General features: G+C 38.8%; 1 protein-coding gene across 3 annotated transcripts in view; it reads right to left on the bottom strand.

Moving 5' to 3' along the window:
- Positions 1-16,506, bottom strand: part of ASAH1 (N-acylsphingosine amidohydrolase 1) — a 46,115-nt gene that overhangs the window by 4,146 nt on the left and 25,463 nt on the right. For all 3 annotated transcript variants that reach the window (XM_032618338.1, XM_032618340.1, XM_032618341.1), the window contains 8 exons: positions 13,260-13,350; positions 12,766-12,852; positions 9,051-9,129; positions 5,760-5,834; positions 4,877-4,922; positions 4,167-4,311; positions 3,571-3,625; positions 3,358-3,439 (listed from right to left, as the gene is read on the bottom strand). In XM_032618338.1, coding sequence (XP_032474229.1) covers positions 3,358-3,439; positions 3,571-3,625; positions 4,167-4,311; positions 4,877-4,922; positions 5,760-5,834; positions 9,051-9,129; positions 12,766-12,852; positions 13,260-13,350 — 660 coding nt within the window. The remainder of the gene's footprint in view (positions 1-3,357; positions 3,440-3,570; positions 3,626-4,166; positions 4,312-4,876; positions 4,923-5,759; positions 5,835-9,050; positions 9,130-12,765; positions 12,853-13,259; positions 13,351-16,506) is intronic.

Here is a 16,506-nt window from a genome sequence, read left to right as displayed (position 1 = left end):
TCTTTTCTCCACTGTATATTCTTGCCTCCTTTATCAAAGATAAGGTGACCATATGTGCATCGGGGTATTATGATCTAAATGAAGATTTTATTACACAAATTTTTCTTTTCTGTATGGGTGGGGATTTTTTTTTACACCAAGAAAAATTCATAGATGCCCTTCATAGGGGCACTATCCCCAGAACTTTTTAAATAAATCATTTCATTTTCTTGCTATAAACATACACACACAAAACATGAAGAATTCCATGAGTGTCAAAGGTTCACCTAAGAAATTCTGAAATAGTTCCTCAGTGGAAGATAAAGCTGGGAAATATTTTAATATGAGTAATTTAAAATAAACTATATTAAAAGGATCATACAGCATGATGCAAAGATGGTTCAACATCCACAAATCAATTTGATACACCCATTAACAAAATGAAGGATAAAAATATGATCATCTTAATAAATGCAGAAAAAGCATTTGACAAAATTCAACATCCATTTATTCAACATCTCAAAAAAGTGGGTATAAAGGAAACATACCTCAACATAATAAAGGCCATATAGGACAAGCCCACAGTTAACATCATACTCAGCAGTGAAAAGCTAAAAGCTTTTCCTCTAAGATTAGGAACAAGACCAAGTTGCCCACTCTTGCCCTTTTTATTCAATACAGTATTGGCAGTATTAGCCAGAGTAATCAGGCAAGAAAAAGAAATAAAAGGTATCCAAATCAGAAAGGAAGAACTGAAATTGTCACTATCTGCAGATGACATAATACTCTATATAGAAATCCCTAAAGACTCCGCCAAAAAAACTGTTAGGAATAATAAATTCAGTAAAGTTGCAGGACACAAAATCAGTATACAAAAATCAGTTGTGGTTCCATACACTAATAACGAACTATCGGAAAGAGAAATTAAGAAAACAATCCCATTTACAGTTACATTAAAAAGAATAAAATAGGGCTTCCCTGGTGGCACAGTGGTTAAGAATCCACCTGCTAATGCAGGGAACACGGGTTCGATCCCTGATCTGGGAAGATCCCACATGCCGCGGAGCAGCTAAGCCCATATGTCACAACCACAACTACTGAGCCTGCGCTCTAGAGCCCACGAGCCACAACTACTGAGTCCACGAGCCACAACTACTGAGCCTGTGCCTAGAGCCTGTGCTCTGCAACAAGAGAAGCCACTGCAGTGAGAAGCCCGCTCACTGCAACTAGAGAAAGCCCACACATGGCAACGAAGACCCAATGCAGCCAAAAATAAATAAATAAAGTAAATATATATGTATATAAATCTCTATAAAAAAGAATAAAATACATGGGAATAAATTTAACCAAGGAGGTGAAAGGCCTGTATACTGAGAACTATAAGATACTGTTGAAAGAAGCAGAAGACGACACAAACAGAAAGATATTCCACTGTCATGGACTGGAAGAATTAATGTTAAAATGTCCAAACTACCCCAAAACAATCTACAGATTCACTGCAATCCCTATCAAAATTCCAAAGGCATTTTTCACAGAAATAGAACAATCCTAGAATTTGTGTGGAATCACAAAAGGCCCTGAATAGCCAAAGCAATCTTGAAAAAGAAGAATAATTATATTCCACACTGTATCACAAAGCTATAGTAATCAAAACAATGGTACTGGCATAAAAACAGACACATAGATCAATGGAACAGAATAGAGGGCCCATAATTAAGTTATGAAAAAAGAACCAAGAATATACATTGGAGAAGGACAGTCTCTTCAATAAATGGTGTTTGGCAAACTGGACAGTACATACAAAAGAATGAAACCAAACCACTATCTTACACCATACACAAAAATCAAAATGGATTAAAGACTTAAATGTAAGACCTGAAATCATAAAACTCCTAAAGGACAACACAGGCAATAAGCTCCCTGACACTGGTCTTGGCAATGAGGTTTTGGATTTGACACCAAAACAGAGGCAACAAAGACAAAAATAAACAAGTGGGAATACCTCAAACTAAAAAGCTTCTAAACAAATAAAACCATCAACAAAATGAAAAGGCAACCTAGTGAATGGGAGAAAATATTTGCAAATCATTTATCTGAGGAGGGGTTAATATCCATAATATATCTGGAACTCATACCACTCAATAGCAAAAAAAAAAACCTGATTAAAAAATGGACAGAATTCGAATAGACATTTTTCCAAAGATGGCCAACAGGTGCATGAGAAGGTGGGAAATGCAAATCAAAGCCACGATAAGGTATCATCTCACATGTCAGACTGGCTATTATCAAAGAGACAAGCGGTAACAAGTGTTGGCCAGGGTGTGGAGAAAAGGGAACCCTTGTGCACTGTTTGTGGGAATGTAAATTGGTGCAGCCACTATGAAACCACCAGTATGGAGGTTCCTCAAAAAGCTAAAACCACCATTACCACCACCACCAATCCCACTTCCAAGTATTTATCTGAAGGACATGAAAACATGAACTCAGAAAGATGTCTGCAGCCCCACATTTACCGCAGCACTATTTACATTAAGCCAAGTTATGGAAACAACCTAAGTGTCCATCTAAGGACGAATGGATAAAGAAGATGTGGTACATATACAAGAGTATTACTTAGCCAAAAAAAAAAGAATGAAATCTTGCCATTTGTGACAACATGGATGGACCTTGAGAGCATTTTGCTAAATGAAATAAATCAGAGAAAGACAAATACCATGTGATCACACTTATAAGTGGAATCAAAAAACAAAGAATTCATAGATACAGAGAAAAAACTGGTGGTTGACTGGGGGCGGGTGGTGACAGGTGGGCAAAACGGGTGAAGCGTCAAAAAGGTACAAACTTCCAGTTATAAAATAAGTCCTGGGGATGTAATGTATATCATAGTGTCTACAGTTAATAATACTGTACTGCATATTTGAAAGTTGCAAAGAAAGGAAATCTTAAAAGTTCTCATCAAAAGGAAAAAGAGGGCTTCCCTGGTGACGCAGTGGTTGAGAGTCTGCCTGCCGATGCAGGGGACATGGGTTCATGCCCTGGTCTGGGAAGATCCCACATGCCGCGGAGCGGCTAGGCCCGTGAGCCATGGCCGCTGAGCCTGCGCGTCCGGAGCCTGTGCTCCGCGACGGGACAGGCCACAGCAGTGAGAGGCCCGCATACCGCAAAAAAATAAAAAAAGTAAAGAAAAAAAAAAAAGGAAAAATAAATGTGTAACTATGTGAGGTGATGGATGTTAACTAGACTTATTGTGGTAATCATTATGCCATATATACAAGTATCTAAACATCTTGTAGTATATCTTAAACTAGTATGTCAACTGTATCTCAAGAAAAAAATAATAAATATTAAATCTGATAATAAAGCAACCAAACAGATTACCTTGTGCTATTTTCCAGAACTGATCTAATGATAAACCCTATCCACTTGGCATCTTTCTTTCCCAAAATCCATTCTATGACACCTGGAAGAGATCAAACACACACAGTGTCACAGGTCCTAGAAGACATTAAACTATTAACCAGAAGGCACAGTCTAGCCCTCCTCTTAAAACAGCTATGAAATTCCCATTTTATTTAAGAACTCTCTTCTCACCCATAAAACCGCCATTTGTACTGAAACGTTCATTGAGCGTAAGACTAAGTAGTCCCTGAAAAGAAAACAAAGCAATGTCAGAAACCTCAACCATCCTGTTTAAGGCCCTCTCACTGTGCTATTTTACAGTGTTATATCAGGTCCTGCATTGGGAAATTGAGCCGAGGTGGGGGGAGAAAAATCAAAACCATGATACTATCACCTTCTTTTAACAGAGCTTTTTTAGAAGTTCAAAGCATTTTTCACATATACTGCGTGAGATAAGTAGGTGGGATGCTGTTGGCCACAATTTTCTGACCAGGAAACTTAAGTGCAGAGAGTTAATGACTAACTTGCTTGAGGGGCAGACCCATGGCCAGATTCCAGATTTACACTCCCAGCCCTTGAGACCCACCACATACTTTATCTCCACAAAAGGCTCTGAAACCCCCACTTCCTACTCTTCTCTACCATGTGAGCTCAAACCTAAGAAGGAAGGTAACAACAAGTACAATGCGATGAACTGGGGCTTCATATTCTTTTTAGGTCCTCATTTCCTTAGACTCCACCTTTCACAGAGAGCTACCTGTAAACTTATGTAACAACAGATTCCTTACTGGTTTGAATCCTGTTAACATGCCCACATAGCCAGCAAAGCCTGCCGCCTTGAAGACAGTTTTATTGTTTCTTTGGAAGTCCAAATTCACTGTTAAAGGTTTTAGTTCCTCAGTTACGACCCAGGTATTATTATTTACATTCCACCTACAAAAGACAAATTTCAGTTGACATTTGATAACAATGGTAATAACGATGAGTATGATGATGATGGTCAGGCATTATACCATGTGCTTTATCTACCTAATCCCTAATGATCAATCCTCACAAGGATTTTTCAGTATGGGTAGTTTTAGCCTCCATTTTCCACATGATAAAACTGAGGCTCAGAGAAGTTAAGTAACTCCCCCAACATGACACAGCCTGTATTAGCAAACCCCAGGTTAGTATTTAGGTCTCTAATTACAAAGCTCTGTTATATTTTTTTCAGAAAGGTCAAGAAGACACATGAAATAGAATGCTACTCTTCCTTCTAAGCAATAAACATGCATCTAGGGCCTTCAAGCATGCTCCAGATTCCTGTCCACTGGGTGCACCTCAGCTACAAACTCTCAAATAAACGAATAAGAGTGTGCCCACCTGGTCTCAAAACTACGGAATCTAAGATCTCTACTTCTGGTCCTATTCTGGGAATGACTTGGGACTTACTTTTCATCAGTGTAATACAACCTACTCTTCTTAGGGACTGAGACACACCACATGTTTTACTTACCCAAGAAATACTCCAAAATCCATGTTTCGTGCATGTAGTAGATGACCTAGTTCAAAGTAAGCAGAAGAGACATGTAACAGCAATTATGACAGTATGATTGATTCTAAACCAAAGCTGGACACTTAATTTTGGTTAAGTGATATTCCCAACTGTTCAATCCAACAATAAGAATTAAGCAGCATCTGATATCATAGGCTGTAACAAGATCAAACTGCTGTCCCTGTCACACTGGCCAGATTCCCCCCCCATACCTGAGAGCACAGGGTTCCAGAGAACTGAGACTGGAATACGGGACAAGGGTAGGTGGTAATTTTGTGGTTCACTATGACACAGTCCTACTCAGACACAGCTATCTCAGCCTCATCTAATGCAACTTACCAACATGCTTCCCTTCAGGGATTGTCACCTACAGCTATACCCAGAGAACAGGTCAAAACTAAGAGTGAATCAGGGTAAATCATCCTGTGCCTTGTACACTGGGGACTTGTCAGGAGAAACATGGAAAAGTGAGCACAGGGTCCCTTGGCTGGAAAATGATGGGAGAAAGTCTGTCCTGCCCCTGTGAGTACTTATATCAAATCATAAATAGGGGTATAAGTAGACTATGAAGAACAGTAAGAATGTTTATAATCCTGAAACACTTCTTCCAAGAGTTTTGCATACCTGAATTAAACTTCAATAGGCATTACAGTGGTCTTAAAATAAGAACAGCTTTCAATTCACTTTCAAAAACTTACCAAGATCTATAAAACCATACGCAACATGCACATGGTATTTACATAGCAAGCCTGTATTTTACAAGTTCTAATTTCATTTAGTTAAAGATTTTTCTTCTACTTTGTACCTTGTACCACCCACCTTCCCTCAGCACACATTTATTTACCTTCTTTGTCTTCTGTTATTATTGAAGTACAAATGGTAAAAAATTCATAGAAAATATTGAATGAAATAATCTCTCCTATGAGAAAAGACAGGAAACTTTTGGTCAATATATAGAACTATGACATTGTTAGAAAATTTTTTTTAAGAAAAGGTTGAGATATGGGGAGGGGGAAGGGTAAGCTGTGACAAAGCGAGAGAGAGGCATGGACATGTATCACTACCAACCGTAGGGTAGATAGCTAGTGGGAAGCAGCCACAAAGCACAGGGAGACCAGCTCTGCTTTGTGACCGCCTGGAGGGGTGGGAAGGAGAGGGTGGGAGGGAGGGAGACGCAAGAGGGAGGAGATATGGGAACATGTGTATATGTATAACTGATTCACTTTGTTATAAAGCAGAAACTAACACACCATTGTAAAGCAATTATACTCCAAAAAAGATGTGAAAAAAAAAAAAAGAAAGAAAAGGTTGAAATATCATTGCCGTGTGAGTTTCTGCCTGGGCATACGTAAGTGTCAGCAGACAGTCTGAGTGAATCTGAATGGCTGGTTGGGTGGAGGTGTCTCAGTAGCCTGTACTCTGCAGATTCAAGATAAAATGAGTCCCCAGAGAAGCAACTATTGGACAAGCTGAACATCTGGGCATGTTGGAATTATACGGCAACATAATGTCCATATTTTTCGACAATATGCTTCATTTTAGTTTTCTTTGGAGGGCTCAAATATGATAATTTAATACATCTGGGTCTTGGTTGGATGCTGAAAATGTATTTTGCTCAGGTTTTTAGAGTGTGACTAATATTTCTAAGGTGAGAAAAGAGACAATAAAATAAGTGCTGAGCTTATCAAGAAATTCCACTGTAAAACATTTTTAATTTTTGAACATTTTTCCTAACCTGTACAATAATAATACCACTCAGCATTTAATTTGAAGGTATACAACACACTTTTTCTCTGTTCCATTTCATGTTAACCTTAATATGTTTTTTTTCCACCCTAATGTTTATTTTATTTCCATTTGATTTCTATTTTGGTGAAATTCCACTCTTATTTTATTATGACTCATCTGTTAATCTTCTCAATCCATTTTTCTCTTGAGTTATACGTGGTATTCATTTGCTAGAGTCCTTTACATAATAAAGGAATTAAAGACATTTCTCATATAGACTGAAAAAGCATATTTCTAGTATGTTAATTATCTTTTTAAAGCAAAAACAAAAAAAACTAGCTACTTTTGTTGATAAATACTATTGATTTTTAGAAATTCTCAGTCATCTCTTGTAAAACCAAGGTATATAGAGTTTACTTAAAATAACAACTCTATTGATTTGATGGCTTAATAAAAATAAAACTTTTGGGGCGACAGAAAAAGTCTTTTTCATTAAATTAAGTGCTATAAATTGGAAATGGAAATTTTAAAAACAGCTTCCAAAAACATCAATACTTAATTTAAGGATATGATGAATATGAAGAATATGATAAATGATATAACAAAGGATCTGATGAATGAATGATATGCGAGACCTCTTCCCTGAAAATAAAAATATACTGCTCAGAGAAATCAATAACCTAAATAAATGCTGAAATCTCATATACCAAGTTTGTGGCTTGGAAAACTCAGTGTTATAAGCCCACTGAAAATATCAGTAGGTTCTTTTGTCAAGTTGATTCTAAAATTTATGTGGAAATGCAAAGGGTCTAGAATACCTAAGAGAATTTTAAAGAAAAAAACAAAGTTAGAAAACTTACAGTACCTAATATTAAGACTTACTATAAAGCTTTAGTAATTGCAGTAGCATAGTATTGGTGTAAGAAAAGACAAACAGACAAATGAAACTAGGTGGAAAGTCCCCAAATAGAATCAGATACATGCAATCATGTGATTTATATCAAAGGCACCACTGCAATTTACTGAGGGAATGATAGTCTTTTTAATAAACGGTGTTGTCAATTGGAGAAAACTTGAACCTTGATCCATAATTCATATCATATGCAAAAGTTAATTCAAGATACACAATGGGCCTATATGAAAAAAGTAAACAAAAAACATACAGAAGAAAACATAGAAGAATATGTTTGGGGGTAGGCAAAGATCACTTAAATGGGCATAAAAAGCACTACCCATCAAAAAATTGAAAAATTGGACTGCATTAAAATTAAGAATTTCTGTTCATCAAAAGACAACAATAAGAAAATAAGTGCAAGCTACAGTGTGGGAGAAGATGTTTGGCATACATATATCTGACAAAGGACCTGTATCAATATACATATAAAGAATTCCTTCAAACCAATAAAAATGGGCATTAGATTTAACAAGCACAATGAAGGAAGGAGGGAGGGAGGGAGGAAGGGAAGAAGAAAGCAAGGAAGAAAGGAAAAGGTCAAAAAACTGTTCAATATCATTAGTCATCAGGGAAATGCAAATTAAACAATGGGCAAATATAACACACTCGACAAAGTGGACCAAATAAAAGACTGAGACTATCATGTGGAGAATTAGCAAGTGGAGAAAATGAAAACTCTTGTACTAGGTTGACTGTCAATGGGTACAATCACTTTGGAAAACTGGCTGGCAGAGTGTACAAGGCTAAACATATAGCTACCCTATGACCCAGGACACATCGCAGAGAAATGAGTGCGTATGCCCATCAAAGGACATGTACAAGAGTGTTCATAACTGCTTTATTCTTAATATCGCAAATCTGGAAACAAAAAATATCCTATTCATACAATAGCCTACTACCTATAATGATAAGTGCAAGAAACCAGACAACAGTTCATATTGTTCGGCTCTATTTGTAAGACGTTCAAGAGGCAAAATTAATCTACAGTGAAGTCAGAACAGTGGTTAACAGGGTACTCAGAACTGTGCGAAAGTGCAGGATGGAGCATGCTGGATTGCTGGAATTTATTTCTGTATCTTGTTCTGAGCTGTGATTACACGCACGTATGCATTTAAAAACCTCTATTGCGCTGTATACTTAAGATCTGTGCACTTTATTGTATGTATACCATACCTCAATAAAAAAAAATTTAAGTACTTTATTCAATGTTTTAAAAGCTGCCAAGTGGGGGCTTCCCTGGTGGCTCAGTGATTGAGAGTCCGCCTGCCAATGCAGGGGACACGGGTTCGTGCCCTGGTCCGGGAAGATCCCACATGCTGCGGAGCGGCTGGGCCCGTGAGCCATGGCCGCTGAGCCTGTGCGTCCGGAGCCTGTGCTACGCAAGGGGAGAGGCCACAACAGTGAGAGGCCCGCGTACCACAAAAAGAAAAAAAGCTGCCAAGTGAACTTTACCTAAAGGTATTTCAGTAACTGCTGCAATCCCCTTCATTTCCTCCTCGAAAGGCCCAGGAAAGTTGCCAAGTAGACCAGGCTGAAAAACAAATACACTAACAGTCATTCAGCCTAAAGTGTGGCTTTGAGATTTGGTTCTTTTACCTATAATTTGTACTAGCTATTGCTGCCATAATAGATGATCAAAGCTTCTTTGGAAAGCACTTTCACATCATGTATTTCTAAAAGATTCTATGTAATACTCAATATTGGGCCCCTATAACTCTTGCTTGTGTACCCCATAAACTCATCTCAAGTACTAGGCAGAGAACTATGATTCTCAGATTGTTTTTTCCTGCCTTACAGTTCACCCTATTCTCTAGAGAGATGAACTAGAATAATTCTACTTGGATGTCCTAACATGGCTCACAACACAGGAACATCACAACAAGCATTCCTCATCTCTGCTCAAACTTGCCCTCTAGCCATTAACATCACACCCTCATTACTGCTGTCCTTCCTTGACCGTGGTCTTGCTGTCTGAGGTTTCAGTTACCCGTGGTCAACCACAGCCCAAAAATATTAAATGGAAGATCCCAGAAGTAAACAATTCATGAGTACTAAACTGCATGCCATTCTGAGTAGCACGATGAAATCTCCTGCCATCCTACCCTGTCCCACCTGGGGTCCCCAACCACTGACACTGTCTGCTCCTGACATTCAACCATCAGCTTTGTCATGGCTTGATGATCCAGGATCACCAGAAGCAGATGCTCCTGCTTCTGAAGTAACGTCAGGTCACTAGTAGCCTAATGGTACGTCACCATGCCCACTTCATTCACCTCACTTCATCTCATCATGTAAGCATTTAATCATCTCACATCGTCACAAAGAAGAAGGGTGAGTACAGGACAGTATGATAGCTTGAGAGAGAGAGCACATTCACATGACTTTTATTACACTGTACTGTTATAATTGTTCTATTTTATTATTAGTGGTTGTTAATCTCCTACTGTGCCTAATTTAAAAATTAAACTTATAGGTATGTACTTATAGGAAAAAAACAAAGTACACATAGGGTTCAGTACTATCTACAGTTTCAGGCATCCACTGGGGGTCTTGGAATGTATCTCCCAAGGATGAGGGGTACTAATGTACTATTCCCTTCCCACACTCATAGCAACAAATCTGTATTCTAGTGATTCACAAAACATTTGTAAGGTTAACAGCCAATCTTAGGCTGAGATGCATTACCACATCCTGTTAGCAAACAACGGACACATGAGCAAATTCAATGGTGGACATATGTACTTCTTTTGCATGGTCTGATTTATATATATCATTAAGTGATTACCAAAATACAATGAACATCCATCATCTCAAATAAACATAAAATTTTTTAAAAAAGAAACAAATTTTTTTCTTGTGATGAGAACTCTTGGGATTTTCTCCTTTAACAACTGTCATATGTAACACACAGCAGCGTTAATTACAATCATCATGCTGTACATTACATCTCTAGTACTTATTTATCTTGTAACTGAAGTTTGTGCCTTTTGACCACCTTCATCCAATCCACCTTCCCAAATCTGATCTCTTTTTCTATGAGTTACTTTGTTTTTGAAGTATAATTGACCTACAACACTATGTTAGTTCCCAGTACACAACACGGTGATTCAATATTCTATACATTTAAAAATGATCAAGTCTAGTTATATCTGTCACCATAAAAAGACGTTAAATTATTATTAATTATATTCCTCACACTGTGCATTTTATACCCATGACTCTTTTATTTTGTAACTTTAAGTTTGTACCTCTTAATCTCCCTCACCTGTTCCTCTCCTCCCCTCAACCCCTCTCCCCTCTGGCTACTACCTGTTTATTCTCTGTATGTATGACTCTGTTTCTGTTTTCTTAACGTTTGTTCAGTTTTTTAAATTCCACATGTAAGTGACAACGTACAGTATCTGTCTTTCTCTGACTTTTTTCACTTAGCATAATACCATCTAGGTCTTTCCATGTTGTCGCAAATGGCAGGATTTCATTATTTTTTATGGCTGAGTATTATTCCATTGTATGTATATATATGCCACATCCTCTTTACCCATTCACATATACTTTTATTCTCAACTGCAACTATTCACTAACAATTAGATCAAGAATTAAGCTTACAGCCTCTTGCTAAGATAATGTGTTTAAGGTTCGCAAGTCTCATTTTTCACTACTTGGTAATTATATGTAATGTTATCTAACTAGGCAAATCATTTTTCTGCCTAGGAATTCAAAGCATTGCACAAGTGGAATACTCCTGCCAATTTAACAAACGAAAATGACTTACTGAACAGTTGTTTACCATTTTTTACATGCAAGCACTGGGCTTTACATACAGTAAGTCGTTTAATCCTCACAACCACCATATGAAATACGTATTATTAGTAAATTCTCCCTGGTGAGAAATCTGAAGTTGCATATGTTAAGAAACTTGTCGAAGGACACACAGCTAGTGTGTGTGACTGATCTAACCTTAAAATCCAATGTTTAAAGAACAAACAAAACCCCTAATGTCTGACTGCGAAGTCTGGGCACCTAAACCTTCTGCATGCTGCCCTCCCTGCTGACATGCAGGTTAGGGGGATTAGGGCACCTGGGGCATCTGGGGGCCTCTTCTGCTACTGCTTCTGCCAACATTTGTATTTTGGGGAAGTCTGGTGAGTATGAACATAACGGATAGCCTTAATCAAAGGGTCTGAGAGCATAAACATGAGGAATAACAGGTTTGGTGGTTGGCAGGTACAAGTGTCATAGGGATGGTATGCCCGGAACGTCCAGCCTCTAGGACAATGATTCTCAACCGGGGATGGCTTTCCCCCCAGGGGAGATCTGGTGAAGTCTAGAGACATTTTTGGTTGTCACAACTGAAGGGGTGCTACTGCCATCCAGTGAGTCGAGGCCAAGGACGCTGCTCAACATCCTACAATGCACAGACAGTGCCCACGACAAAATATTATCCAATCCCACATGTCATCACTATTGAGGTTAAAACATCTGCCCTAGGGCTTTGGTTTCCTCCCCAATCCTTTCCCCAAAGCAAAGACTGAAGGAGGGTGATGAGGATCTCTCTGGGGGCTCTAGGGGCCAGGCCCTAGATTTTCTACTGGTTTCATCTAAATAAAAAAAGGGTCTGAGAAATGGAATCTTCCTGCAGGACCAAGAAATGAAATGGTCTGGTGAACGCACAAAGACACGAAACGTACAACCCAAGTGCGTTTCAATGGTCACAGCTACTGAGGGGCAGGGCTGGGCTGAGCGTGTCATTTGTTCATATCTAGAACATCGCTCAGTGTCTTGACATGCTCAGGCAAAGTACTTAAGAAAAACCCAAATTTTCAATAGTGAACTTGCAAACCTAAGTACACATAACAGAAGGAAATGCTGTACTCCCAGATGAAATATGCATATTTGCCCAATGCTCTGTAAAACAGTTCATACTTTTATAAAACATTAAAGAGCAGCTAACTGCCAAAATTTGCCATGCTATTTTATGTCCTATTACTGTAATATTACCAAGCCCCAGAATTTTAAGTCCGTCTGAAGTTTTGACAGTAGTCTGGAATAAAAGCACACTTGTCCAAATTAGGCCTTTACATAAATAACAGAGCCTTTGCTGAACTCGTGTGTGTATATGTGTACCTGTGTGTGTTTAACATTTACTGTAGGAAATAATATTTCTTACCAACTTTTGATCCACTAACTGCACAATTTTTCCACTTGGCTCAAATGCATTTATCATATTTTTCAGGGAATTCACTATAACTTTTAGCTGAAAAATAAATTTAAAAGTTGATGAGACATAAAGAAGTGTTGACATTTAAGATTAATACTGGTATAATGAAAACAGATCTAGACCTTTTGACTTACCCATATGCAGCTAAATAGATGAGTACTATTTAAAAATGTATATGTAAACACATCTTTAACATGACATTTGATTAACCATTTAGATGATTCATATGATATAAGCTAAAGAAACAAAGGCAAAGGCTAGTAAAAAGAGCAAGACGCTACAGAGAAATGACATCTTTCCTCTACTATCATTTATTGTAAATGGCAGAGAACCATGGAAAGCAGATTCTTAAAATACTTGGTACATAATATCATGACGTGTTCTTTCAAATGCAATTATATCCAGTAAAGTCAGAAACAAAAGATTTAAGAATCATAGCATACCGCTGGTGCCTTGTCAACCATCAATTCATGCCATCTTTTGTACGGTGGTAAATCGAGATTTATAGTGTACCACGGAACCGGACCCCTATAGCTGTAATGAGAGGTGTATCATCTTGAAATGTTAAAAGCAGTTTTTTGATGATGGTCAGATAGTTACATCTATATGGATATGTTAGAGACATATTCTTAATAACAAAAGAGAAACTGGTACTCAAACCAAAACTCGTAGAAAAAGCTCATTTCCCACCCAGCGCTTCTGCCCTATGTTGTATATACAATCACAAGTCATTTTAGAAATCCTAGAATAGAATTATATGTTCTAGAAGGTTAATGTGTTGTGGTGATAGGCAAAATAATCAACTTTGGCTCAAGAGCTATACATAAGCTGAATATCACTGCTAGAAAATATCTGCCCGTTTTTCCCTCCTAAATCTCTACGAAGATTTAGTCTATGCTCTGGGCACTTCCCCAGTTGGTTTCCCAGTCTCAGAATTCCCTCTTAGACGGTCTTAACACTACTGTCAAACCACTGACTCCAGCGCTGGCTTCAGTAAGGTCACTTTTTAAGCCCCCAGAGTGGCAACACAGTGCATGAGCTTCCCATGACTGGCTTCAAGAAACTTTACCATTCCCTCGGTCATGCTACTCTTCCTACTGTACTTCCTCTCTTTCCTCTCTTCTCAGTTGTAGTGGAATAACTGAGGACATGGAAAGGAGATGTGACCCATGAGCCCCCCCCCCCCAGCAAACTGGGGGCTGGCGAATAAGCCAGAACTGCAAACAGTCCTGACTGCTTTGAGCCCCCCCCGGCAAACCGGGGGCATGTGAATAAGCCAGAACTGTAAACAGTCCTGGATGTTTTGAGCCCCACCCCCCCGCCCCGGCAAACCAGGGACCTGCGAATAAGCATTGAGTGCTTTGGGCACTGATCCATGAGATGTCCTCAGTATAATCAGAATGGTGGGAACGCAAGGAAATGTCCTTGTGCTGCTTTTGTGCTCAAGGACGAAGCACGGCATGTTTTCAAGAAAGCCCATTGTTGCTTGTATAATCCATAAAAGCGTATGTTGCTGCTCTGACATTTCTGGAATGTTAAGAAAACAAGTCTTAAAATGTAAACATAGATAATACTTAAATAAAAGCTACCACAGCAGGACAGACGGCGCTGTTTTGCCTGAGCCAGCAGCAGCCCTCTACTGCTGTGTTTCGGCACAATTCATCTCGTGTGATGAGCTTGCTTTCGGAAACCCTGACATAAGAAAAACTACAAGACTCAGTCTTCTGTAGTAAGTCCAAGCCCAAGCTCTGTTTGATCATACCCATTCCTCAAAGTCCTACTCCTCAGTTTACACACAGCAATTTCTACTATGAGGATATAGCAACATCCACTCCCGTGCCAGTGGACTTGGGCCGTATTCCTGATGGATGAACTCTACAACTATTCTCTGCCACCACAGAAACATTATCTTCTGGCACTTGTTACTGAACTGAAATAGCCTTAAGGGTGTGCCAGTCAGTGACCGATCAGCTTAAAGTGGCCTAAAAATAGCCAGCATTTGCTCCCTTACTGCCCCGCCTCAGAGAAGCAGAAGGTGGGGTCTAGTGGATGCTACAATGTTACCAAGCTCTTAAATATACAGACATAAATCCAGACTTATGTGTACAGTGGGGATGGGTTAAGGGAGTATGAGTTAGTTCCTAAAAGTCAAGAATTGCGGTCCTATTTATACTTCTAGAGTCATGAATAATTATTTGATTCACATTGCTGAGCTTGGGGCCTGGGCGTGTGTATGCGGTTCTATGAAACTGTTAACCAGAAGCCACTCACGTTGTGATTTAGACAGAAAAGGAAAGCACAGGCAATTCTGGAAACATACATCTAAACCAAATCACAAGATTGAATTTTGTTTTTCTCAAAGCACTTTCAACCTCCCATTTCCTTAGTAGCTGATACCTATATTAAATACTGTAACACTTAAATCCCAGAAAAAAGCTTCAATTTTTGAATTCAGCTTCTAACCATAATTTCACACGTGAAATTCTGTCCCACAATTCAGTAAAATAATGACTGTTCCTCCTGTTATGGCAGGGGCTACAACTCCCTCGCCTCTCCGCCAGCACACATTTGGATTTCCTTGTCTAGTAGCAATGATAAATCAGCAGCCCGATGGACGCAGGCACGTTGGTGGCACCGCCATAAGATACGTGTTCTACCTGTGAACTCCAATCAGCTGCTTCTCCCCGCGTAACTTCCAACAAAACCCAAAACATGCCCCTATATCTGCGGTAAACTCCTGATTCTTTTACAGTATAGGATTCCAAAGTAAAAATGGAGAGGACAAACTCATTACAGCAGAAGATTATGATTACGTGGGAGTGGGAAGACCCCAGAAGCCTCTCTACAGTAAAATCTCCACTCATCAGAATTCTCTGACAAAACTGTCATTAATCTGATTCAGAAAATTATTTTAATAGCTAAAGCTTACTATGATTTTGGCTAACTATAATCCCATGTTTCACTTCTCATTCAACACTTTTCTAAAGTATTTCAGTATTTAACATCTGCACCTCAATTTCCTAGAGAAAGAGTATTTACCTTATGAGAGCAGTGAAGATTACATGAAATATGCAAAAAATACTTAGCAGCATCGGTATTTATTTATCTATTTAGGCTGTGCTGTGCAGCACGTGGGATCTTATTAGTTCCCCAACCAGGAACTGAAACTGTGCCCCCTGCATCGGGAGCTCGCATTCTTAACCACTGGACTGCCAGGGAACTTCCATAGCATTGGTATTATTTTTTTTTTTTTGAATTTTACTTTTTTTTTTATAGAGCAGGTTCTGATTTTATACACATCAGTGGATACATGTCAATCACTATCTCCCAATTCATCACACCACCATCCCCACCCCCCCCGCGGCTTTCCCCCCTTGGTGTCCATACGTTTGTTCTCTACATCTGTGTCTCAACTTCTGCCCTGCAAACCGGTTCATCTGTACCATTTTTCTAGGTTCCACATACATGCATTAATATACAATATTTGTTTTTCTCTTTCTGATTTATTTTCCTCTGTATGACAGTCTCTAGATCCATCCATGTCTCAACAAATGACCCAATTTCGTTCCTTTTTATGGCTGAGTAATACTCCATTGTATATATGTACCACAACTTCTTTATCCACTTGTCTGTCAATGGGCATTTAGGTTGCTTCCATGACCTGGATATTGTAAACAGTGCTGAAATGAA

Source organism: Phocoena sinus, chromosome 21, assembly GCF_008692025.1.
Source record: "Phocoena sinus isolate mPhoSin1 chromosome 21, mPhoSin1.pri, whole genome shotgun sequence".
Lineage (NCBI taxonomy): Eukaryota > Metazoa > Chordata > Mammalia > Artiodactyla > Phocoenidae > Phocoena > Phocoena sinus.
Note: the sequence above shows the minus strand (reverse complement) of the source record. Positions and strands in the feature narration are given on the sequence as shown.